The following is a 22393-nucleotide window of genomic DNA, read 5'->3' as shown; positions in this document are numbered from 1 at the left end:
ATTCTCGACGATTTGACCTGGTCGAGTGAGCACGCGCGTTGTTCGCCCATCGTCCATCAAAAGAACGACGTAAAACTGGAACTACGTTCTCGATACCAAAAAGATTGACTGGTTGAGGGATGTAGAAGACACATATGTATAGTTGGTAGGAGGTGGGATGGAGGAGGGGGGGATTGGAAAGATAGAAGAGAACGCAGAGAAGGCATAGAAAGTACAGATCGTTGTCATGCTTCACTAGACGATTCCAATCGAATTCGTTCCTTAATTAAAAGCCTTCCTATGTAGGAGGTGGGGAGTGGGGTGAAGAGAGTATAGTGTTACGTGAGTTCACGTTGCTACGTGAGGTGTTCTTCTTTTTCGATTCTGTAATATAATACGAGTTGTTCAACAATAACAACAACAAAAAATCATTTAATATTTATACAATAGATAGAATAGAATATGGCTATATATTTGGGTAAACAAAACAAGGGTCTCTTGTCAAAACCGATTTTTTCTTTTTTTTTGTAAACTCTATACATTTTTAAGGGGTTCGTCCATTAGGTTTATACACTATTTGAGCAGTAAAATCTGATAATACTCCATCGTTTTCAATATAATATATATTCAAAATAATATCTTTATTTGATAGATTGTAAATGAATGCTGTAAACACACATACACATAATTAATAGAAATAATGAAGGTAAATGTTTTAGTTAAGTTAAATGTACATATTAGTATCTATATACAAGTTTAACTAAAGAAAAAAAATATAAAAATAAAAACGAAAAATCGAGGAAGAAATAATTCACAACGACGGTTTTGCGAATAATTAAAATTATTCAACTTGAAAGTTTTTGTATAATATAATCGAAAGCTATTATTCTTCTCGTTGACTTATTGTTAAAAATTCACTTTACAGTATTATATCGAGAATAATCCGTTTTGAAGTAACTTTCCGAGCGAACGAACAAGCGTGTACAGAGTTTTGTCTGGTTTTTTCATCCGATAAATCGCGGTTCAGTTAGCCTACTTCTTGATCGCCTTAAAAAAAAAAAAGAAAAAAAATAGGAAAAAAAATGTGGCCGGAAGTTTTGCGGCAAAGTTTAATCGATATCCAGGCCTGCCTCCTATTTTATTTTCATGTATATATGTTAGCATATAGAACGCGTCATGTATAACCTTTAATATATCACTCAAAAAAAATTTTAAAACATATTTTTTTTTCAACTAAATGTAAAAATTACTTTTTCTTGCTAAACATTTTTTTTCGTGCAAAAATAAAATCACCGTTGATAATAAACCGTATTGGTGGATATTCGTTACGTTCATTTCACTTGTTACCCCTTTTTGATTCTTATTAATGGTTTTTTGCTTTTATCCTATTTTTTTTCTTTGTTATTTACTCTGTCGAGTAAAGATAAATGTGGTCGTTCGTACAAATGACAAAAATTATCGTTCTCCGAGCACCTAAAACGATTCTTTACCTTATACGTGAGAGAAAAGTAATAAAAGGTAAATAAATGAGGTGGAAACAAGTCAATTTATCTTAATTTTTTACATTTATATATGTAATTACAAGTGACTTTAACATCGTATATTATTTTTTGTTCTTTTTTTTATATTTTATTTCAATTTTAATTAATCAATGATGTAAAGTTTTCGTTAGAATGATACGTTTATGTTGATTTACAAGGCCCATCATGTTTTCTCGTCTATTTTCTTGTTCTTTTTACGAAAAAAAGTACAAACAACAAGAGATTTGTATTCCTGTAAAATATTTAATATCAATTTAACACGTTAAAAATTTCAAAGTTAATTTAAATATCTTTTTATTCTGTTTTTAATCCTTTTTCAATTTCCCATACAAAAAAAAAAGAAAAAGAATTACAAAAACAATTAATCAGTTTTTACGATTCCTTTTTTTTCGGTAATTAATCAAAACAAAATCTATCCGATATTTTGATATTTCTTTGCAATTATTTTGATGAATTTATTTGTCGTGATTCATAATTGGGATAGTGATAATCATTCGAAGATAATCCAAATAATATGTTATCTAAAGCGAATAAGATAAGATGGCAGATATAACAAATGAAGGTTATCAGCAGATATGACCTTAAAGGAGGTTCCATCAGTATGAAGTTTACTCTTCAAACAACCGTTGACATTTAATAGGGATGTTGGGAGGGTTGTGTCTCATATGAAGACAAAAAGCAGCAATCCTTCTTGACAAACTACTACATAACGTTGGATGGGAATGCTGGATGGGTAACATTCCTCGGCACCGTGAGCATCATATATTGCAGAATTTTATTTTTAAACGAAAATATTTTGAACATACCTGGCAGTTACATAAAACATTTTTTTCAAATCTGTGCCCTTAATAACGAATGTTTAATCAAGATAATGAAATATAATATATATGACTTATAAATCCTGTCCTTTTTCAGTATCAAAATTAAAAGTTTGTAACGTCTAAAAATTCAAAAAACTATTTAGGAAAATAAGATATTAAATAGTAGATAGGCATCATATAGTTAATATTATCATTATTGGATTCGCACGAGAAAATTTTGACAAGAACTGCATTAAAAAAAATATTCGAGAATGTCCATTTTCCATATAATTGAACATATTTTTTGATGAGGAAATTAGATCTGATTGTTTTACTCTTATTGTATTTAATTTTAATAATAAAAAGTTTTATTACTTTTGGAAACGTTCCTGTTGTGTTTCTAAACATGTTTAAACAGTACTATACGTGGAATTCAATGTTTCCTATTACCAGGATTATATCCTTTGTTAGAAACGGTAAAGGGTTGGAGTAGTTAGAACGGGAAGAGAGGAAGTACTTACTAAATAGGGTGAATACAAGTTCGTTAACTATAGTAATTGTATGACAAGATTAAAATAATTTATTGATACTTCAAATGTATATTTGCTTTTGAAATACGCACAAATTAGATTTTAATCATGCTCGAAATATAATAAACTAGTTTTATTTTTATTTTATTTTAATATATATATTATTTGTAATAAGATTATATTACAATGATTAAATAGCGACTAAATAAAAAAAACAAAAAAATACTAATTGGTATGACCTATATCCAAACAGTCCAGTTCTATAATCAAAGTTCGAAATAGCAGGTAACGTAGAACTACGACTGATTCTCTCATTCAAAGGCTTTTCGATGATCACATTTCTATGCAAATTGTGCTCCAAGCTGCTCAGTTTCATGGTTGCTTTGAGAGAAATAAAAAGAAAAAAAAACTACTCACGAGAAAGAGGAAGAGAGAATATCTAGGGGGGAAAAAATAAAAAGAAAAAAGAAGAGAACACCAAGTAACATGAAACGTCGATTATTTTTTTCCTCCCTATTCCACCCTTCTTTTTCTATCCCCTTGATTTCACTGAGGATTTGCCAAATCCTTTGGCAAATCTATCATAATATCGACAGTTTCCAGCACGTCAACCACAGGTGCGTGTATTGTAAAACGATCTATCGATCTTTTCCTTCGATCTAACTTCCTCTACGTTTATTTTTGTCTTTCTCTCTTTCCGTCTCTTTTTCTTTTTTTTTTCTTTTTATTTTTGAACTCTTTTACACTCGGAACGTTTCAATGAAATTGTTCAATGTCCTAGACACAGGATACAACAAAGTTTCAATGTTACTTTCAAAGTCTAAAACCCCATGCATCGAATTGGACAGTATAGTCATTTCGAAAGCTGACTGATATTATAAACAATAAAAAAAAATAACTCACGTCGTGTCAATTGCAATAAAAAATATTCTTTTTTTATACAGTTTTTTCAATTAATGTCAATAATAAATAAATACCTTTCGTCTTTATATGAAATATAATATATTAGATAGATACGCATAGTATTTCAAATAAACATTACGTTTGATTTATTAATTTTAATTCATCGACGTATATTAATTTATTATCAATAAAAATGATATTTATATCTTTATGCTTAGAAATGCTTTTTTTTAGGAATAAATTATTAGTTAATAAGTAATATAGATAAATTAATAAATTATAAATTTTTTTGAACCAAAAATAATACTTATTTTAAATATATATTATTACATGTTTATATTATATATATATATGAGTGTGTAATTATGAAGAGAAATTAGCATTTGAGCAAAAGGAAAGCTCGGGTTTCGTATTGTACATCTCATTTGTATAAGCTTCCATTGCCTAGAGCTTTTAAACGATCGATTAATAGATATATTATACATAAAAGGAACTCTCGACAGACGATACGGAAAAAACCGCGAATATATTATCTGTTAAAGGAAAATGGATATCTCACGAATACCTGACATCAATGTTTTCCGGTCGATGAATATAAATACAAGTAGTACACGATGAAATTCGATCATCTTTACCCCGATCCTTTACCGAAAAGGTTTTCTTTTTTTTTCTAAACAAGATCGTGTTTGATAAAATATTCATAAATACGATGAGAATTAAAGATCATAAATTTATTTCCTTCTATTAGGTCTATCGGAAAGTTCTGTCCATTCTGACAAACACCAGTTCAATTTTTCGTCTGTAGAAATAAGACATTTTTTTAAAATGTAATATACAAATTGACATCACGCTGTAATAAGAAATTATTAATAATGATATTTGATAAATATTAGTCAATTAAAGAGATATGAAAATTTATTACTTTTGTTTTATTTTATAAACGGACAGAACTTTCCAGTAGATCCAATATAATCTTTCTTTTATAATAGTATTGTGTGTGTGTGTGTGTGTGTTAAAAAAAGTGTTAATGCTAATATTTCGAATGATTTTCAATTAAATTAAATATCGTATATCGTGTATATCTTTATGATAGAATGATCAAGGTATCATTCGAATTTAACGTAATATACTTCTTACATTTTTTTTTCTTTCTTTTTTAAATACTAACAAATTGTAGAAAATTAAAACAATTAACGAAATAATTTCAATGATTTAACTTATCTTCAAAATTCTTTGAGAATAAAAAGATTTCTACTTAACGAATAATAGTATGTCATAGATAATAATATACAACCTATTAAAGATATTTATGCAAAGTACAAAAGGATTTCGCGTATTATCATTTTCGTCTAATTTTAAAGATTTAAACGTGTCCCCCCCCCCCATCTTCTTCTTCTTCTTCCATATTATTTCATAATTATAAAAAAAAAAAAACTTAATTGTTACCTGCTACAAAGAAAACTCATTTTGTCTGACTATCATCCCAATATCTATCTCTTTTCTATTCTCGAGGAAAAAATAAATGCTCGATGTTCACTAGATTTATTTCTTTCCATTGACATACTTGAGCTCGCGTTCTCGTCTCCCTAGAGTTTATCCCATTCGCAAAGGTATAATACACACACACACACACACACATACGTAGATTATACAATTTTTCACATAGTAGTAATAGTAGTAGTAGTAGTAAAGATATATATAAAGAGGTATGTAGGTGCAATCCACATCCATCGCATAGGTCGCACGCGTCCGTAGCTTCTTCCAGCCACGAAACCACTCTACTCCTTTCTTCCCCTTCCTCCTCCCCCTTTCTCTTTTTACTCTTAGCCCTCTCTTCTCTTCTCTTCTCTTCTCAACGATTCCCACCCCTCCCTTTCTCTCTCTCTTTCTCGAGAAGGCCTTCAACCCATACGTACACCACCCTTCTAGCTAGCACACTGCATTAAAGCACGTATGGAATATGACAGGTTCCATTAACTCGAGTTTCCTGCAACCCTCGGGCTACTATGCATCACGAAACAGACCTCGTCGGGTTGGCAGCCTTCAAAGAAACTTTTCTTTTTTTCTTCTGTTTTCTTTTTCTTTTTTTATTTCCTTTTCTTTTTCTCTTCTTCTTTTTTTTTTCTTCCTTGAAGTCAGTGAGCTATACTTTTATAGTTGCCCTTTTTTTCTATTACCTTAACGTACATATGTATATATATATATTAGTACCTGTATATATATAGGTAATGTTCCAACTAAATACAAAGTTGAATTAGGTTCGTGTAGATAGACTTCACCCTAATTTCGGAGATTACCTCTTAATAATTAAATAACATATTATACTTTTAAATTGACTGCACAATTTCATTAGAAACTAATCATTTAATATTCTATACGGAAAATTGTTTCTATCCATCTCTGTTGTAATATACGTTAGTTTAAATTTTTAAATGGGAATCTAATAAATGCGGTAACTTCTTTATTTTACAAATATTAATTACAATATTTTTTCAATAGGGTTAATATTGTTTTAATAATTATAATATATAGAATATTTTCTTTAAAATCGACTATGCAATTATTTTTCTCCATAAACAAATTGTTTACTCGTTAGAATTCTAATAGAGAAAATTTATACCGAATAATATACATATACATACGTTGCTTTAAATCTTAACCAAGGATTTACTAGTTAGGTGAGCATATTTACAAACATTAATTACAGTTCAAAGATTGTTTCAATGGCGAAAATAAGCGTCGAACGTTACAAGTTTAACGCGAATTTCATACGTGATAATTCAATGCAAGCGTTAAGTTAGAAGTGTTAACGTTAAGTGTCAAGCGAGAAATTCGAATGGAAATGTCAAACGAGGAGTGTTTTACCATGAAGAAAGATTTTTTTTTACATGAATAATTAATTTTAAGGTACTCTCGTTGAAATTTTGTATCGTTTAAAAAAGATTTTTTTCTCAAACGTGTTAACGCGTGTTTTACTTTAAATTAAAAATATTTTTATTGTTTAAAAATTATTATACCTATTCTCTCATCAACCTTATATTAACTTATGTAAAATTAAAAAAAAATAATTGGTATCCCATAAACTCAACATTTCCCGCAGTTAATGTCATAATCCGGCATAATTATGTAACTTTTTGATTTCGTAATATTTTGTGATCTTTTTCTTTCGTAAATTTTAAATAAAGAATTTATGATCATAAATGTTACATACTTACTTACGTGGGCTTTTTCATCTATAATACATGCACACAAGTACATAAATTCGAGATGTATGGTATGAACGATTTCACTGCAACTTTTAGTTGCATTCCCCCTTACGCTAAAAGATCACGTAAACCTTTCGTAACATCAAAAGCTTTCGAGAAAAAGCCGGAATATATATTATACCTTTTTAGCAACACTTTCCTTCTTCTTATCTTTTCCTTACTTTTCTTTTTTTTCTTTTTATGTATACCGTATATCGGATGCAAAGTGATCCCTTCTCCCTACTAAAGAAATAAGGGTTGGAAAACAGAAATGTAGAAAAATATCTACAGAATCTTTCACCTAACTAAATCTCCTTAAATATATCGCTTATTTCTTACTATATTATTATTATTATTATTATTATTATTATTATTATTATTATTATTATTATATACTGTATATATATATATATATATATATATATGTATAGTATCATTATCTCGCTTATTTTACACTTCGTTAGTTTCTATTTCTAAAGGTATAACACCGTAATTACATTTTAAATTATAAATACTCATAGTAATCTCACTGTTATTCAACACAATATATATATATAATTCCATTTTATAACACATATATGAGTATGAGTAAAATCAATCATTCATAATTATTTTCATTTAATAATTAAACATTGTTTCATTGTTTTGTAAATAATATCATCTATTAAAATGAAAAATCACATAATTTCACTTTGTTTAATACAATATTATATTTATTTAAGTATCATTTCATTGGAAATATTATACAATATAATAAATATTTTCTAAAAAATCGTGAAATATCAATAATTATACTAACCTCCACGTATATATATATATATATTTTTTATTTTACGCGTTAATCGCTATAGACAAAAATATTGACAAGGATTTTTTCTAATAAAAAAAAAAAAAGAAAGAAAAAACAATATACGTCGATAAAATATTATATTACATTGTTTTCCTTTTACCAGTATATCGCATAATTATTTTCAAAAAGAAACACGGAAGCTTAAGTGTCTTTTATGGTGATAAAAGCTTAGACGAGAGACGTAACTACTTTTACCAAGCGAACAATATGATAAGAAGTGCATCGTAATAAGATGAAGATAACTTCTAAAGGTTTTTTTCTACTATGAGAAAAAACTATACGCCCTTGGTAAGAAGAATATGGAGAAAAATATTTTCTTGACTCTCGTGTAGTACGAAAAACGAGATTTTACCATAGAGTAAGAAGACAATTCTCTTCTTTGCATTCTTTTCAAGGGTAAATTTAAATAGAGAAATGTTCCAGATACCGTTACATTTCTTTCTATTCTGTTTAGATTGTTTCATTTCCATTTTTTTCTCTTTTTCCTTTTTCTATTCCAATCTTCTCAAAATATTTCTACGTTGCTTCTTCTTCTCTTTTTTGTCAATTATAATACGATGAAAACAGATTTGAAAGAACAAAAACTGACTGTGTGATTATTACACGATATTAAATATAAAACATATCAAAGATTAGAAATAATTACAGATTATATTAAAAGTAATGAAAAAAAAAAATACCTATAAAATGTAAAAATATTGTATTTCTTTTTCATCATTATATAAAAACCAAACAAGAGGTTTGTGACAACTAAATAATTCATTATTTATTTTAATCTGATATATCTGATATATTAGATGATTTTTATTAATGTGATACAAAATTGGAAAAGTTTGAGAATCCCTTCTCTATTTCATTCATTTTCTATCTCTCTCTCACACACTCTTTCTATTACTTTTTCCCATAAAAAGAAAACTAAAAAGCTTACATCATATGTTGTGTTTTACTTTCTCTCACCTTATCTTTTGTTATTTTTTTCTTTACACCTTTCGTTAAAATTGTGTTTAAACTTCTATATTTCATTCCATTCACGGACTTACCTTCGTTACAAAAGTTTCATTTCTATATATATATATAAACGATAATGTCGAGAAATGTTTAAAAAAAAAATAAATGGAAATGTTTCAAGATAATACAAAATTTATCCTACAAGTTTACGAATTCTCTAAAATAGAAATAGAAAGAGAAACAGAGAGAGAGAGAGAGAGTAAGTTTAGAACTACAAGTTTTATGTGAAATGCTCGTTAACGAGATTTACGATCCAATATCTTAAAATCACGATGTTTAATTAGGAAATCTTAACGAAATTGGCCGACAATGGCGTTGGAAGTTCACGAGTAGAGAAAACGCTAGTAAATTTAGGATAGTATAGTGAACGGTTTGGAGGTATGGGGTTTGGATGGGATCACGAGTATAAGGAAGGGTAAAACCTCGAACTTAGTAGTAATTTTCGCGATATATCGTACGTGAAAGAGAGAGAGAGAGAGAGAGATAACCTTAAATCGTAATTTCAAAGCTTATGGAGTATAAAATCAACTTGTATGTTCATATTTTTTGTTTGTTCAAAAACACAAATATTGTTCCTACTATGTTTTATACGTGTTCTTCTTCTTCTTCTTCTTTTCTTCTTCCTTTCTTCTTGTTTATTTATCGTCTTTTTTTGTTGTTTTAAATCTATGATCCTGTTTTTTTCTTTATTAAAAAGGAAAACTATTACAAAATCATGATACATTGGAATCGTTGATGAAAAATTATTTTTCATTTTGAGTTATTATCGGTTTTTTTCTTTATTGTTCATATAAAACCTCGTGATATTATTGAGAGAATGAGATCGAATATTTCGTATATACGTATGTCTGTACGGTCTATACGATAAGAAAATAGAAATTTCTTATCTCTGACCTGAGTACTATGTATCATATTGTCATCTGAAATAACGTATTTCTTTTTCTATATGTTTTTCTGTCTCTTTCTTTCTTTCTTTTTTTATTTTTTTACCATTTTCTCTTTTAATCCACAATTTTTCGTTCTTATTCGCTTTGATATTACGTACCAATCGATTTAACTTTTTACCATTTATTCCTGATCCGAATTTAAGAAAAAGTGGAAAAGATAGCCAGAAATGGATATTATAATTTCATATTAATTAAACTAAAAAAAGTAACAAAATGAACAGGAAATTTTCCGTACTATGATTGGATCATTTGATTTTCTTTTTTTCCAATATTTAAATAGTAGCAAGTAAAAGAATTTCGAGTTACCTATAAATGATACTTTATAAAGAACAATTATAGATGTATTTAATTATATATAAATAGTAAATCGCAAAAGTATTCGTCCGCTTACTGTCAATTAAAATCATTCAATATTTTCTAGTAATACAATATTTGCAAATTCTTATATATACGGAAACATATTTTAGGAATATTTAACTTATACAAATGAACGTAAATTTTATTTCAAAAGAAAATTATATTTTAAGAGAAGTAACGTTTTACATTATTAATAAAAAAAATTGAATTTTTTTTTTTTTTAATTTGATGTACCCCTGTGGGTACCCTTATTCATACTATTTAACCATTTGACCTATACGCTAACTTCACGATGGCTGTGCCTAACGCTACGCTTCAAACAGCGCTACACTGTCCCATTCTTACACTTCGCTTCGCTTTGAAGCGCTTCAGTAAAACTAAGATTTTTACATGTTTAAAATCTTTTTTTGCTTCGAGACCAAGTGCATATTGCTTTTAGACATCTAAAGTACACTTTAAGCTAAAAAATAAAATCAATTATTTGAAAATTCTCGAGTTTGTTTGGGATTTTATTGCCCTCCATATTTATATATATTATATTATATCTCTGAATGGAATTTTTTCTTTTACTAAGATCGATAGCGGATTCAAACAGAAAAAAAAAAATAAATAAATAAAATAAAAAAAACTGAATATAGAGCTAATTGTTTACATATTATGCGACATCATGCACTCTGGAACTATAACTTGAGAAATAAACAACCTGGTTTTTAAGCGACGTATAGTATACGTCGCTATTAATTTTGGGACAAAAACGCCTCGACGTATGGTATACGTCGCTTTTAGTTTTGGGACAGAAACATCACGACGTATGGTATACGTCATAATAGGTCAAATGGTTAAAATTTTTGTTGAATTCTACGCAGTATTCTTTATTCTGCGTTTATATTACCATATCTACAAAATGCAATCGATACTTTTATGTATATAAATAATATCCGATATCTAGTGTGGGACACAGAGTGTTTTGTTCTATCGATGGGCGGTCCTTCTTTATTTTGTTTTCTTTATCCCTACCAAGGGGCAGCTGCATCTTAAGTGCTTGGCGACGAAATATTTTTCTTTTGGTTTATTCGTTATTCGTTTATTCCTTTTCTACTGCTGATTGAGTAAAGACGTGCTTCCACCTTATCATATAAAATAAAGAGAAAATTGTGTTATAAAAAAGAGTATTTTTAATATCCCCTATAACCCAATAATATTTATCCATATAAAAGTACCCCTGTTTTTTACTAAAAAAATGTCTGATCATATATAATAGTATTTCTGATTATATTATGTGGGTCTTTTTAAATAATTCTAATTTTGATGTTTCCATAATTCGTATCTTTAAAGAGATATTCATCAAGTGTCCTGGTTCTCGTGACTCACTTTTTATTCTATTATCCGTATTATCAGTATTAGAATAAAAAATAAATTAATTTGTATCACACTTCGTAATATTCGTTGTTATAATCGATATTTTAAACAATGCAAATCTTGATTTTCACATTTTGATCTTCCACTTGGATTAACTTTAAGCACGTAAATTTACTGACAAACCCTCATTATTTAACTACAATGCAAGTTGAGTTAACTTCCTCGAGAATAGATTCGTTCCCTCATGGTTGTTCTTTATGTATGCACGTACAAAGTTATTCAAGCACGAACGTACTCTCGCATAACACCTTTACATACTTAATTCTAATTAATTATTATTATTAATATTAATATTATTATTAGTATAAACGAAATTATTGAAATCAGTTTTATGTAACAATTCAAAAAATAATTTACGAAGTTCGGTTTATTGTTATTGTTGTTGTTGTTGTTGTTGTTGTTGAAAAGAAAAACAAAATTAGTGTATTATTTTGGTGTTATATGAGATCGATTTTCGAAAGTAATAATTATTTTTTTGTTGAATTGGTATTATACCATGGTTATTCAATATTTTTGGTATTGAAAGCTCAGTAATTGGATTTCGTTTGTTTAATATCTGTTAAAAATCAAATTAAAAGAAATCAAAATATTTATTTAAAGGGAAAAAGTGTGATCATTGAAAAATAAGTCCTTTGAACTTTTGCGTATTACCTAAAATGATATTTAACGATAATAATATTTAATATAATAATAATAATAATAATAATAATAATAATAATAATAATAATAATAATAATAATAATAATATAATGATAATCATAAAAATACAGTAATAATAAATATATAAGGTATTTTATTAAGTATGCTATCTAAATTACTTGTACATACTTTTTACATGAAGAAAATATTTCCAATCAAAGTTTTATAGTTTTGAAAGAGTTAAACAATATAATAATTAATTCGTTCCTATTTTTTGTTGATTATTTTTTTCCAAGATTTAAAAGTCGCTTCGATTTTGTTCATTGTAAATTATAAAATTTAACTTTGCAGATGAAAAGAGTGATGCAATCCTGACGCAACAACCTTAACAGATCTTTACTCATCGTTTAACGCCCTTTTTTAATCGTTGGGTTAAATTAAATCTATTATAATGAAAAATCACGTTCATATTCAGTGACCTTCATATCTCAATAAAAATAAAATAAAATAAGTACAGAACTGATATTTACGCTACTTGCTTCTATTAATCCTTTGTTACATTTAATTGGAAATATTATATATATTTTTTTATATAAAATATAACAGTGCAGAGTTCATAAATAATTTAAATGGTACACTTACTTTATTAAATGAATCACCCAGTACAAGAAAATCTATAGAAAAATGATATTGGAAAGAGTTACTAAAAGATATATATAAAAAAAATAGATAAAAATATATTCTACGGTCTCTCTTTACGTTATTTCGATTCCAATAATAATAATAATAATAATAATAATAATAATAACTTCGAATGCTTTTAAATTCTAAACCAGTATTCGATAGAGATTGAAATACAGATAAATAGAGATCGATAGAAAGAAAAAAAGAGAGAGAGACCAAAAAAAAAAATAAAAATCCGTAAACTTTGGAACCGGTCAGAGTTTCCTCTTTCTCTTTTCGTCTGCTTCAAATTGAATAACTTTTCCTGTTGTGGTCTCCGTCACGGATATCAACACAAAAGCTTTTAAATTGAAGAGCGCATTTACGAACAACGTACCATCAAAACGACCAAGTAGTATTACGCTTTTTCCATCGTTCATTTCACTTTCTATTCGAGAATTGGATGCTAAAGAGAACAACAAAATAAAAATAAAATTAAGGGTAAAAAATTAAAAGAAGAAATAGAAAGAAAAAGAAGGCAAAGGTAGAAGGAAACCGTAAATATTGCTAACGAAAATTTTCATAAGCTCTGTCTCTTGTTCTTTCTCTTTTTTTTTATGTCCCCCTTTTTGAGAGCTTTTTAATGAATTTTAACGGTTTCCACGTACGAACCAGGCAGTAAAGGGCAGCCATGAAACTTCTCTCGGTTTTCGAATAAATTTTTTTTTTATTTTTTCCAAAAGAATACCTAAAATTCCAATGTGCATTCAAAAGAATATTCCTCGTTAAATTTTTCTTATCCATTTTGCGATCTTTTACGTGCTCTAGTTGAAATCTTTATTAATCGTTTCATAATGCGCGTTTAACATTACTTACATAAACGTGCATCTATCATTCGACGAATAAAGGAACACAGAACGTTATTGCACATAACTCATACTCGAACTATTCAACGAAAAAGGAAAACTAAGAAGAGAACGCTAAGAAGAATTCTTCTTCTTCTTCTTATTTCAGGGTGGTGACCGTTAGACATAAAATAATACCGCAGTTAAGAAAAGCGAATAACTTCTTAGTATGCGAAAAGCTACCTATATAAAGTTTTATTCATGGATCCTTGAAAAATAAGCTTCAACATTGGAATAATATAACAACGAGTATTATTTGGAATTAGCTTTACGTGTACTATTTTTCATGATACTAATGGAACTCGCACGGGTTAAACTATTGCTAAGTAAACGTCTCAACAAAATGCATGAGATTTCTACTGTGTGCCAACGAAATTGAAACTCCAAGAGAATACTATTGGTACCTAGTAACATTCTACTACGTGAATTTTGCATTACGAATTAATCAAATAGTTCTTTTATAACTTGTAAACCCTTCTAACGAAGAGAATCTGATTTTTTTTCTTTTTATTTTATTTAACGCATTGCGTTCAATGAGCATTTTATTAATACCTCGTTTATTTTAAAACTGATCTAAATGTTTCTTTTGTTACAACTAATTCCAGGTAGTACATGTTATTACAGTTAAAATCTTTTCAGGATATTATTAAAAAAGCGATATCAAAATTTCTGATAAATTTTGAACTACTGATATATCACACCTTCCGATTTAAGAGTATATAATTCAAACATTACAAAAATCTTCTTTGATATAAATACAAAACGGAATTGTTACGATATTCTACTTTTTTTTTACAAACATCTCGTCCTTTTTTTATTTTCTATCTCTTTTATTTTCTCTTACTTTTTTATTTACCATACACATTTATTTTTATTTCAACTCGGATCCGTTCTAATAACGGTCAACCGAAAACTTTGGTTAAAGACAGATATGCAAGATAATGTGCATTAAGAGTATTTTCGAAATTCTCATGACCGCATCGATTAACTTAGCTTAATACCTTTCTCGCCAATGGATAAATTGTATTAGGAAATGTTGGTTCCCGTGGGACCGTGGGATATTTACTTCCAAATGTATATACACACACACGTATAATAAGTTAGTTTAACAGATATTTATATATATACACGCATATACATATACATATATAATATGTTAGTTTAGCATATAAATATATATAACTATATACGTATATACATATACATATATAATAATATATATACAAAAGTCGCTACTATGACTATATATCTATTTATACAGGGTGATCTGTAACTGGTGGTACAAGCGAAAAGAGGGTGATTCTACATTAAGAAATAAATCAAAAATATAGAATAAATATTTTTCCTTTGAGGCTTTGTTTTCGAAAAAATCGACTTTGAATTTTCGCAAAGTACGCGTGCACTTGATCATGTCTCGTTACTACGAACTTTTCAGAAATATCCACCCTACGAACTTTACAGAAATATCCACCCTACGAGCTTTTTAAAAATACCCTACGAACTTTTCGGAAATACCCTACGAACTTTTCAGAAACATCCACCCTATGAACTTATCAGATCAAGTAAACGCGTACTGTACGAAAATTCAAAGTCGATTTTCTCGAAAACAAACCCTCAAACGAAAAATTTTTATTCTATATTTTCGATTTATTTTTTCATGTGGAATCACCCCTTTTTCGCTTGTACCACCAGTTACAGATCACCCTGTATATGTACATACATATATATTATATTACACACGCTAAAGCGAATATCACATGCCGCCACTTTACGATATATATCGACAAGGGAATCACTTTTCTTGGTACACCTTTACCGTTCGACTTACCGGACAAAGTGCCATCTAAGGTAAGATCAAATTACGATGTATCCTTAAAATACTTATGAGAGGGAATTTATAGGATAACGTTCTCTAATACGGAACAGCACATAGTATGAAACACCGTTAGTAACATCTTGGCAAACTATTAATAATCAAAAATTGTAAAGTATTTTATTTTTTTTTTATAGAGGAAAAATATATTGATATTAAGCTTTTGAAGTTTGATTTATTTTTCTTCATTTTAGAGAAACCAGTAATTTCTAAAAATAAGTTTAGTTATTTTCGAAGCGAACACTTCTTTAGAATAGGGAGTGATTTGAAAAAAAATGAAACGGGGCGGCGATGTAACGGAGCGGCGGGCGGCTGTGTAACGGCCACGATATTTAGTAAGAAGAGAACAAGAGACAAATATATAGGATTGAGCCTGCGAAAGAATAAGACAGAATATAGCTATACAGTTTTTCTTATTCTCGGTCTTTGACTCGTAATCTGCACTGGACCGCACCGCACTTCACCGCATTCCGCATTCCGCATTCCGCTCGTGAAAGAGCCTCATAGACGAGGCTCGTTCACGAGGTTCTTTTACGAGGCTCATTTACGAGGCTCATTTACGAGGCTCGTCTACGAGGCTCGTCTACGAGGCTCGTCTACGAGGCTCGTCTACGAGGCTCGTCTACGAGGCTCGTCTACGAGGCTCGTCTACGAGGCCCTTTCACTTGTGTGTTTGTTTGTGTGTGTTTGTGTGTGTGTGTGTGTGCGTGAGAATTATTTACCTCGATAAACATCCTACGATTTTTAGGTCTATCTATGACTACCGCATTCATCAATTTATATTGCTTGAATTTGGAAAAGTGTACTTTTTATCAACTATTCCACCCAGAGACCATACCGGTAACCTTTGTTATATATGGTAATAATATTATAATAAATAAACCCTACAATTATCTTACTCTTAAAACTGCATTCGTCTTATTCTCTCGAAACTTAGTTTTTTGAAGGTTTCACTTCTTAACACGTGTGATCTGCACACATGATGTTGTTTTTTCTTTTTCCTGGTGGCCTCAAATTATATTTTACAGGGATGAAAGGTGTGAATACCGAACATTGGTAATTGCTCTGCTACTTTCAAAAAAATAATTTCGCTTTTCTAGAAATTGTATTCTATCGACAAAAGTGACAATTAATCGAGAAAATACAACAAATACAAAAACATAATCGCGTATAAATAATCCGATATGACAAATGAATATTTCGTTGGAAAAAACTTGACGAGTTTTCAAACGGCGGTGTGTTCCTGATCGAGGTGTAATTGCTTCGAATAATAATTACCTTTCGTTAACGTTTGAAATTGTTCCTCATATCAAGAAATTGCCACGATTATTATTATTTTTTGTTTTGGTTTGTTTGTTTTTTTCTATTTTTTCTAACTTTTCTTCTCATTTCTCTTTTTCCCTTTTCCATTCTTTTTTTTTTTTCTTTCTTTTCCCCCTACGTTTTTTTTTCATTTTCGTATTTCGTTTTATTATTTTCATAGCCCCGATCAAGGCGATATTATAGTTGGTTTAATAAGATAAAAAAAAAACGATATTTCCACAAATACGTGAATCGCAATTTACGATCTTCATGAACAGTTTACAAATATCGTTTTATATTTTATGTTCATTATTTATTTTAAAAAAATCTCTTTTTCTTTTCCTAATTTATTCATTTACTCACCCACTTTCATTCACCCGTTTTTTTATATATGATATTCTTTTACTTCTTCTTCTTCTTCTTTATTATTATAGCGAAAAGTATTCGCGTTTTTCTTACAAATAATTTACATATTATCACGAGAAGAAAAAAAGAGAAAAATATGATAATACATTTACTAGAAAGGCTTTTATCAATTATTGTATGTAATAAAAAAGTCAGGAGTATTTCTTTTGGCGAATAATTTTACTTCGTGTATTTTTTTATAATAATTAAGATTATTTTTCTTTTCTTTTTATTAAAACTTACATTTATAAATATACTTTTCCTCTATTATTTTATTATTAAACCATGAATACTACAATATCGTATTTATTAACATCTCAAACGCAACGAAAAGATCGTATCAACTTAAATAAATAAATCTCCCACTTTTTCTTTTCTTCTTCTTATTTGTAAACTAAACGTAAAAAATTTTATTGTAGTACTCTAACGTTAGAAGTAGTATCGTATAATAAAATTTTATCGTTTCTGTCAATACCAAAAGAAAACAAGGGAAATAAAGATACTCATAGAGAGGGGAAAATGTAAAAAATAAATAAATAAATAAAATGTATTGCTATAGAAATTGATTTCGACATAACGATACTAGACTTCGGAAATGAAATTTTCAGCTTGGACACTCTTCGTAGGGTGAGCTTTAAAGAATGAAGTAAAAGTTGAGAAGACGAATTACGTCATCATTCGTCATCTTTGTCAATTTTCGTTGTCTCTCTTTTTTGTTTGTACAACAAAAAGTCATAAATCTTAAAATCGTACAGGCGGACTTCCTCGTAATTTAAAGGCGGATATATCCTTGCTTGCTGCCTTGGTTCGCGTGACAGAACTCATGAAACTGGGTTGACGTACCACTGACACAGCCCGAGGACGTCGTAAAGCTCTGAGAACGAACGAGCACCCTCCTAACACCCTCACTAACCCTTCCACCCACTCACCCTCCCACAACATCTCTCTACTCCAGTATTAACCCTTCGCATAATCCCCGTGACATCATGCTTTTATATCTCCTACATAAGCTACGCACCCGTGCACTCACAATGAAATATATAACCATGAATTTACTTGAATGGAAAGAAAAGAAAAAAAAATATAGCACAAAAGTAAGGCTAAGCTTATTGTCATGGGCTCTCGTCATGAGTCCCTTATTATTACAATGAAAATACAAAAAATGCTACGTGAATGAAAAATAAAACAATAAAAAAGAAAAATAAGATAATGATACTTACTTAACAAATTAAGTATATTAGAATTGTTTTTCTTTTTTAGTTTTTCTCTCTTATTTTTTCTGCAGATTTTATGAGTCTATATTTTTATATTTAAATAAACACATTCTTAATATATTATTTGATAAAATATATTGTAATAATGTTACAGAAATTAAAGTCAAATAATATGTGTAGATCAGTTCTTTTAAAAAAAAAATAAATGTTTCTTCTTAGTTTTTGAACATCCTGCATATGGGGGTGATATGTTTGATGTATCACGAATTGTTTTTAGAAAATCTTTTTTTTTTTGTTCATATTTTAATTGATACTATAAGAATGATCCGTTTAATGATAAAATAATAATTTTATTTTATACAGTAAATAATTTCATTGTTGTTAATAATAATAATAAATTGAATTGTAAGAAAAAGAAATTATAACAAAACAAAAAATAAAAAGAAATATCGATTTTATAGAGGTTCTAAAATTTGTAGTAGAATCGTTTATGCGTTATTCTTTTGTGAAATTTGAACTTCCTATCTATCGTTCTTTTAGATTTCTTTTTAAGAATTATTGCTCGATCTTACATTCTATTCTTCATTCTTTCTATTTCCCCTCTTTGAACGCGATGCTTATCAATTTCTCTCTGTGAAAACATTTTATTCCATTGTCTGTAAGCGAATTTCGCAATATTTTTCGATTATTTTCTTTCCTTTCGATTTCTTAAAAAGATTTTTTTCTTTTAAACAATTATTCGTAAATCGATATAACATTACGATATCAATTTTTTAAAATCCTTTTTCGATTCAATGCAAATATTTTCTTTTTTTCTTGAAACAATGTAAATAACAATATTATAATAAATCAAAAATTGTTACTATAATAATTAAAACCAGATATACTAGATTAATTAAATAATTAATTTATTATTAAGATTAATACTAGATTAACAAAAGTAATATTGAAATTTATATTTAACAAATATTATGATGTTTATTTATTTAAATGGAAAATACTGTAAGTTTTTTTAATTAAAAAGTTTCATTAATGTTCATAAATTCTTATTAATGATTTATCATCATTGAAAAATGTTTATAATAGGAAATTATTATAAAAGAACTTTTATTTCATTATGTCAAACTATTATATTTCGTTGCATAAAAGAAAAGAAAAGACGATTTTTCCAGATTTTGTGTGAACGATGTTAGTAAGGGAAATAGAAGAAGAGTAAAAAGTCGACTTGCATGTCTACAAAATAGCGTTACGTTGGAAACAAGGCGTGTTTGTTCAATAACTTTGAAATCCTTTTTGTAGTTTCACGGTTTTATAAACATGCACAACATCTACGAACGCATACAAAAGCTTATATTATCCGTTATAGTCTTCTTTATATATATATATATTCTTCATATGTATGTTGTACATGTACGAAACTCAATTTTGAGAATATAAAGATAAAAAGAATGTGAGAAATGTAGATATTTTATTAGACTTATTTGTATAGGACAATATTATTATCTAACAAGATCAATATACCTTATCGTATATTATATTTAGTTATAATATTTTTCTTTTATTTATAATAATTTATAACTATTTTAAAATAAATCTTCCTTATTTTATATATATATAAGAAATACATCTTATCTTATCTTATTTTATTTTATTTGGATAAAACTAAAAAAAATTCTTCGCCAAAATTGACCTTTTCCAAAGAAATAAAACTTCTCTCTAACACACATTATTTATTATTTTCAAAAATAATCTATATTAGAGAATTTCCCTATAGATAAACTTCTTTTTTATTTCTTATATAAAAGTTTTGAAAACATATCAAAGCAAGTACAAAACATCCTAAAATTGTATCGTTGTAATCACTCAGAACGAAAATATCACTTTCCAAGGTTTATCGATACTACAAACTCACATATACATGTATATATTATTAACATATATAGATATATACATACATATATGATAGGTATACGTTATATGTCTTCTTTTTCTTCATATACGTATATACGTGAACATATATTTTATCGTACACGGTGTTCCCGCATACACGGTGAGGGTAAGAAAGGACTTGCAAAAGCATTGAAGCGTTCCTAGTCCAGTAATCAGGCATATGTGTTAGCCATTGACAAGCATCGAGCCATGATACGTGTTCGACCGTGAAACGATCTGTTCCCTCCCCCCCCCCCTCATCCACCCCTTCACCCCCTATAACACGTTATATTCGATATCGCGATATATACATGCATACATATATATGCATGTATTAGGTGTAGTAGCTAATTCGGTGCTTTAATATTAAAACTAAACCTACCACGATTGGTCAAATGATACTTTTTAAACGTTTCGTTTAAAAGTATTAATCAATAATTCTTATTGCATAATTGATATATTTTTTACTACATATATACATATATATATGACTTTATGAAGATGTATCATTTAATCCATTGTAACAGAAATAAGTATATAGTATATATAATATAAAGGAACACGAGATATGCGTTTAGCATTGAATTCATTTAATCTAAATAATCATCTTATTGTCGTCAAGGAATTAGACAAGTGGAAAGATGAATTAGTGGTGATCATAGATACATATTATTACTTTATAAATAAATAGAGAATTTGTATAAAAATCTATCGAATTAATTACTACATTTAAATAATAATAAATAATCAACGATGTAACCTACATTTTATTATTAATTTCCTTTAGATCATTAAAGTCAAACAACGTGAGCACGAATAATAAAATGTATCAAGTGACCCGTTCGAAAACACACAAAAACCATGTTCCTTTAATCCCATAGAGTTGATAAAAAGAATTGGACTATTTTGATAACATTAAATAAGGTTACAAATGTGTATATTAAAGAAGTAACTCGGAACCCGTATAAAAGGGAGAATAAAATAAAAATAATAAGAAATAAGAGAGATAATAATAGTAAATGAATATTTAATAGAAATTATTATACGTTTTTGATTACAGCCGGAGAATTGTATATCTACGTACGAACCACATGCATATTGCGTTGTTTATTCAACTACGGATCGTACATCTGTGAAAGTAGCTGAAGATGTTCTTCAAGCACTTTGGCGTAGCGACCACGTATCTGCGAGGGCGGTCATTCTCGTTGGAAACAAGGTTGATCTAGCTAGGAGTCGTGTGATATCGACCGAAGGTAACCAATCGTTTATATTGTACACGATCCAGAACGTCTATCAAAATCCTTATCGCCGCATTCAAACGAGATTCCGCATGCAAGCTGCACCATTTGCCACGGTCCCACTTCCGGAGACTCTTTGTTAAACTGTAACCCTAGAATCCCTAACCCTATTTCTCTTTGAACATGGTCGTGTTGTTTCCTATTCGATACATCTACGTATTTCTAATGTTAATCGTTTTTATACCTACATAAGGTATAAAAAATTATTTTTTTAATACTTATAACAAATTATTATAATTGTCAAAATATATGTTTATTTGTTAATTATTGGTTAATAGGAAAAGTAATTTTTTATTTTTTAATATTAAAATTTTAGGTGACATACGATATTTTTTTGCAATGATGGAAAAGTAATTTTAAATATATATTACAAATTTAGATATTAGAAAAAATTGTTTATCAATAACTAAAAAGTTAATATTAGGAACACGTATTGAATTATAAAATCTCACATATATAATTTTAAATAAGAAATTTGTCAAAATATGTAGACACTATGGAAATTGGCATATGGAATAAAATTATTCAAAAGAGTTTGCGAAGATTTATTTATAAAGATTTTTGATTAAAAAAAAAACAAAAAGCC

The 22393-nt window shown here is 28.3% G+C and overlaps 1 protein-coding gene across 11 annotated transcripts in view; it reads left to right on the top strand.

The window, feature by feature from the left end:
* LOC107074182 (uncharacterized) overlaps nt 1-22393 on the top strand; it is a 134398-nt gene that overhangs the window by 100762 nt on the left and 11243 nt on the right. For all 11 annotated transcript variants that reach the window (XM_015335374.2, XM_089177324.1, XM_015335371.2 and 8 more), the window contains one exon: nt 21570-21762. In XM_015335374.2, coding sequence (XP_015190860.1) covers nt 21570-21762 — 193 coding nt within the window. The remainder of the gene's footprint in view (nt 1-21569; nt 21763-22393) is intronic.

This window comes from Polistes dominula, unplaced genomic scaffold (genome assembly GCF_049000335.1).
Source record: "Polistes dominula isolate Pdom_NZ unplaced genomic scaffold, Pdom_raw_medaka contig_20, whole genome shotgun sequence".
Taxonomy (NCBI): domain Eukaryota; kingdom Metazoa; phylum Arthropoda; class Insecta; order Hymenoptera; family Vespidae; genus Polistes; species Polistes dominula.
Note: the sequence above shows the minus strand (reverse complement) of the source record. Positions and strands in the feature narration are given on the sequence as shown.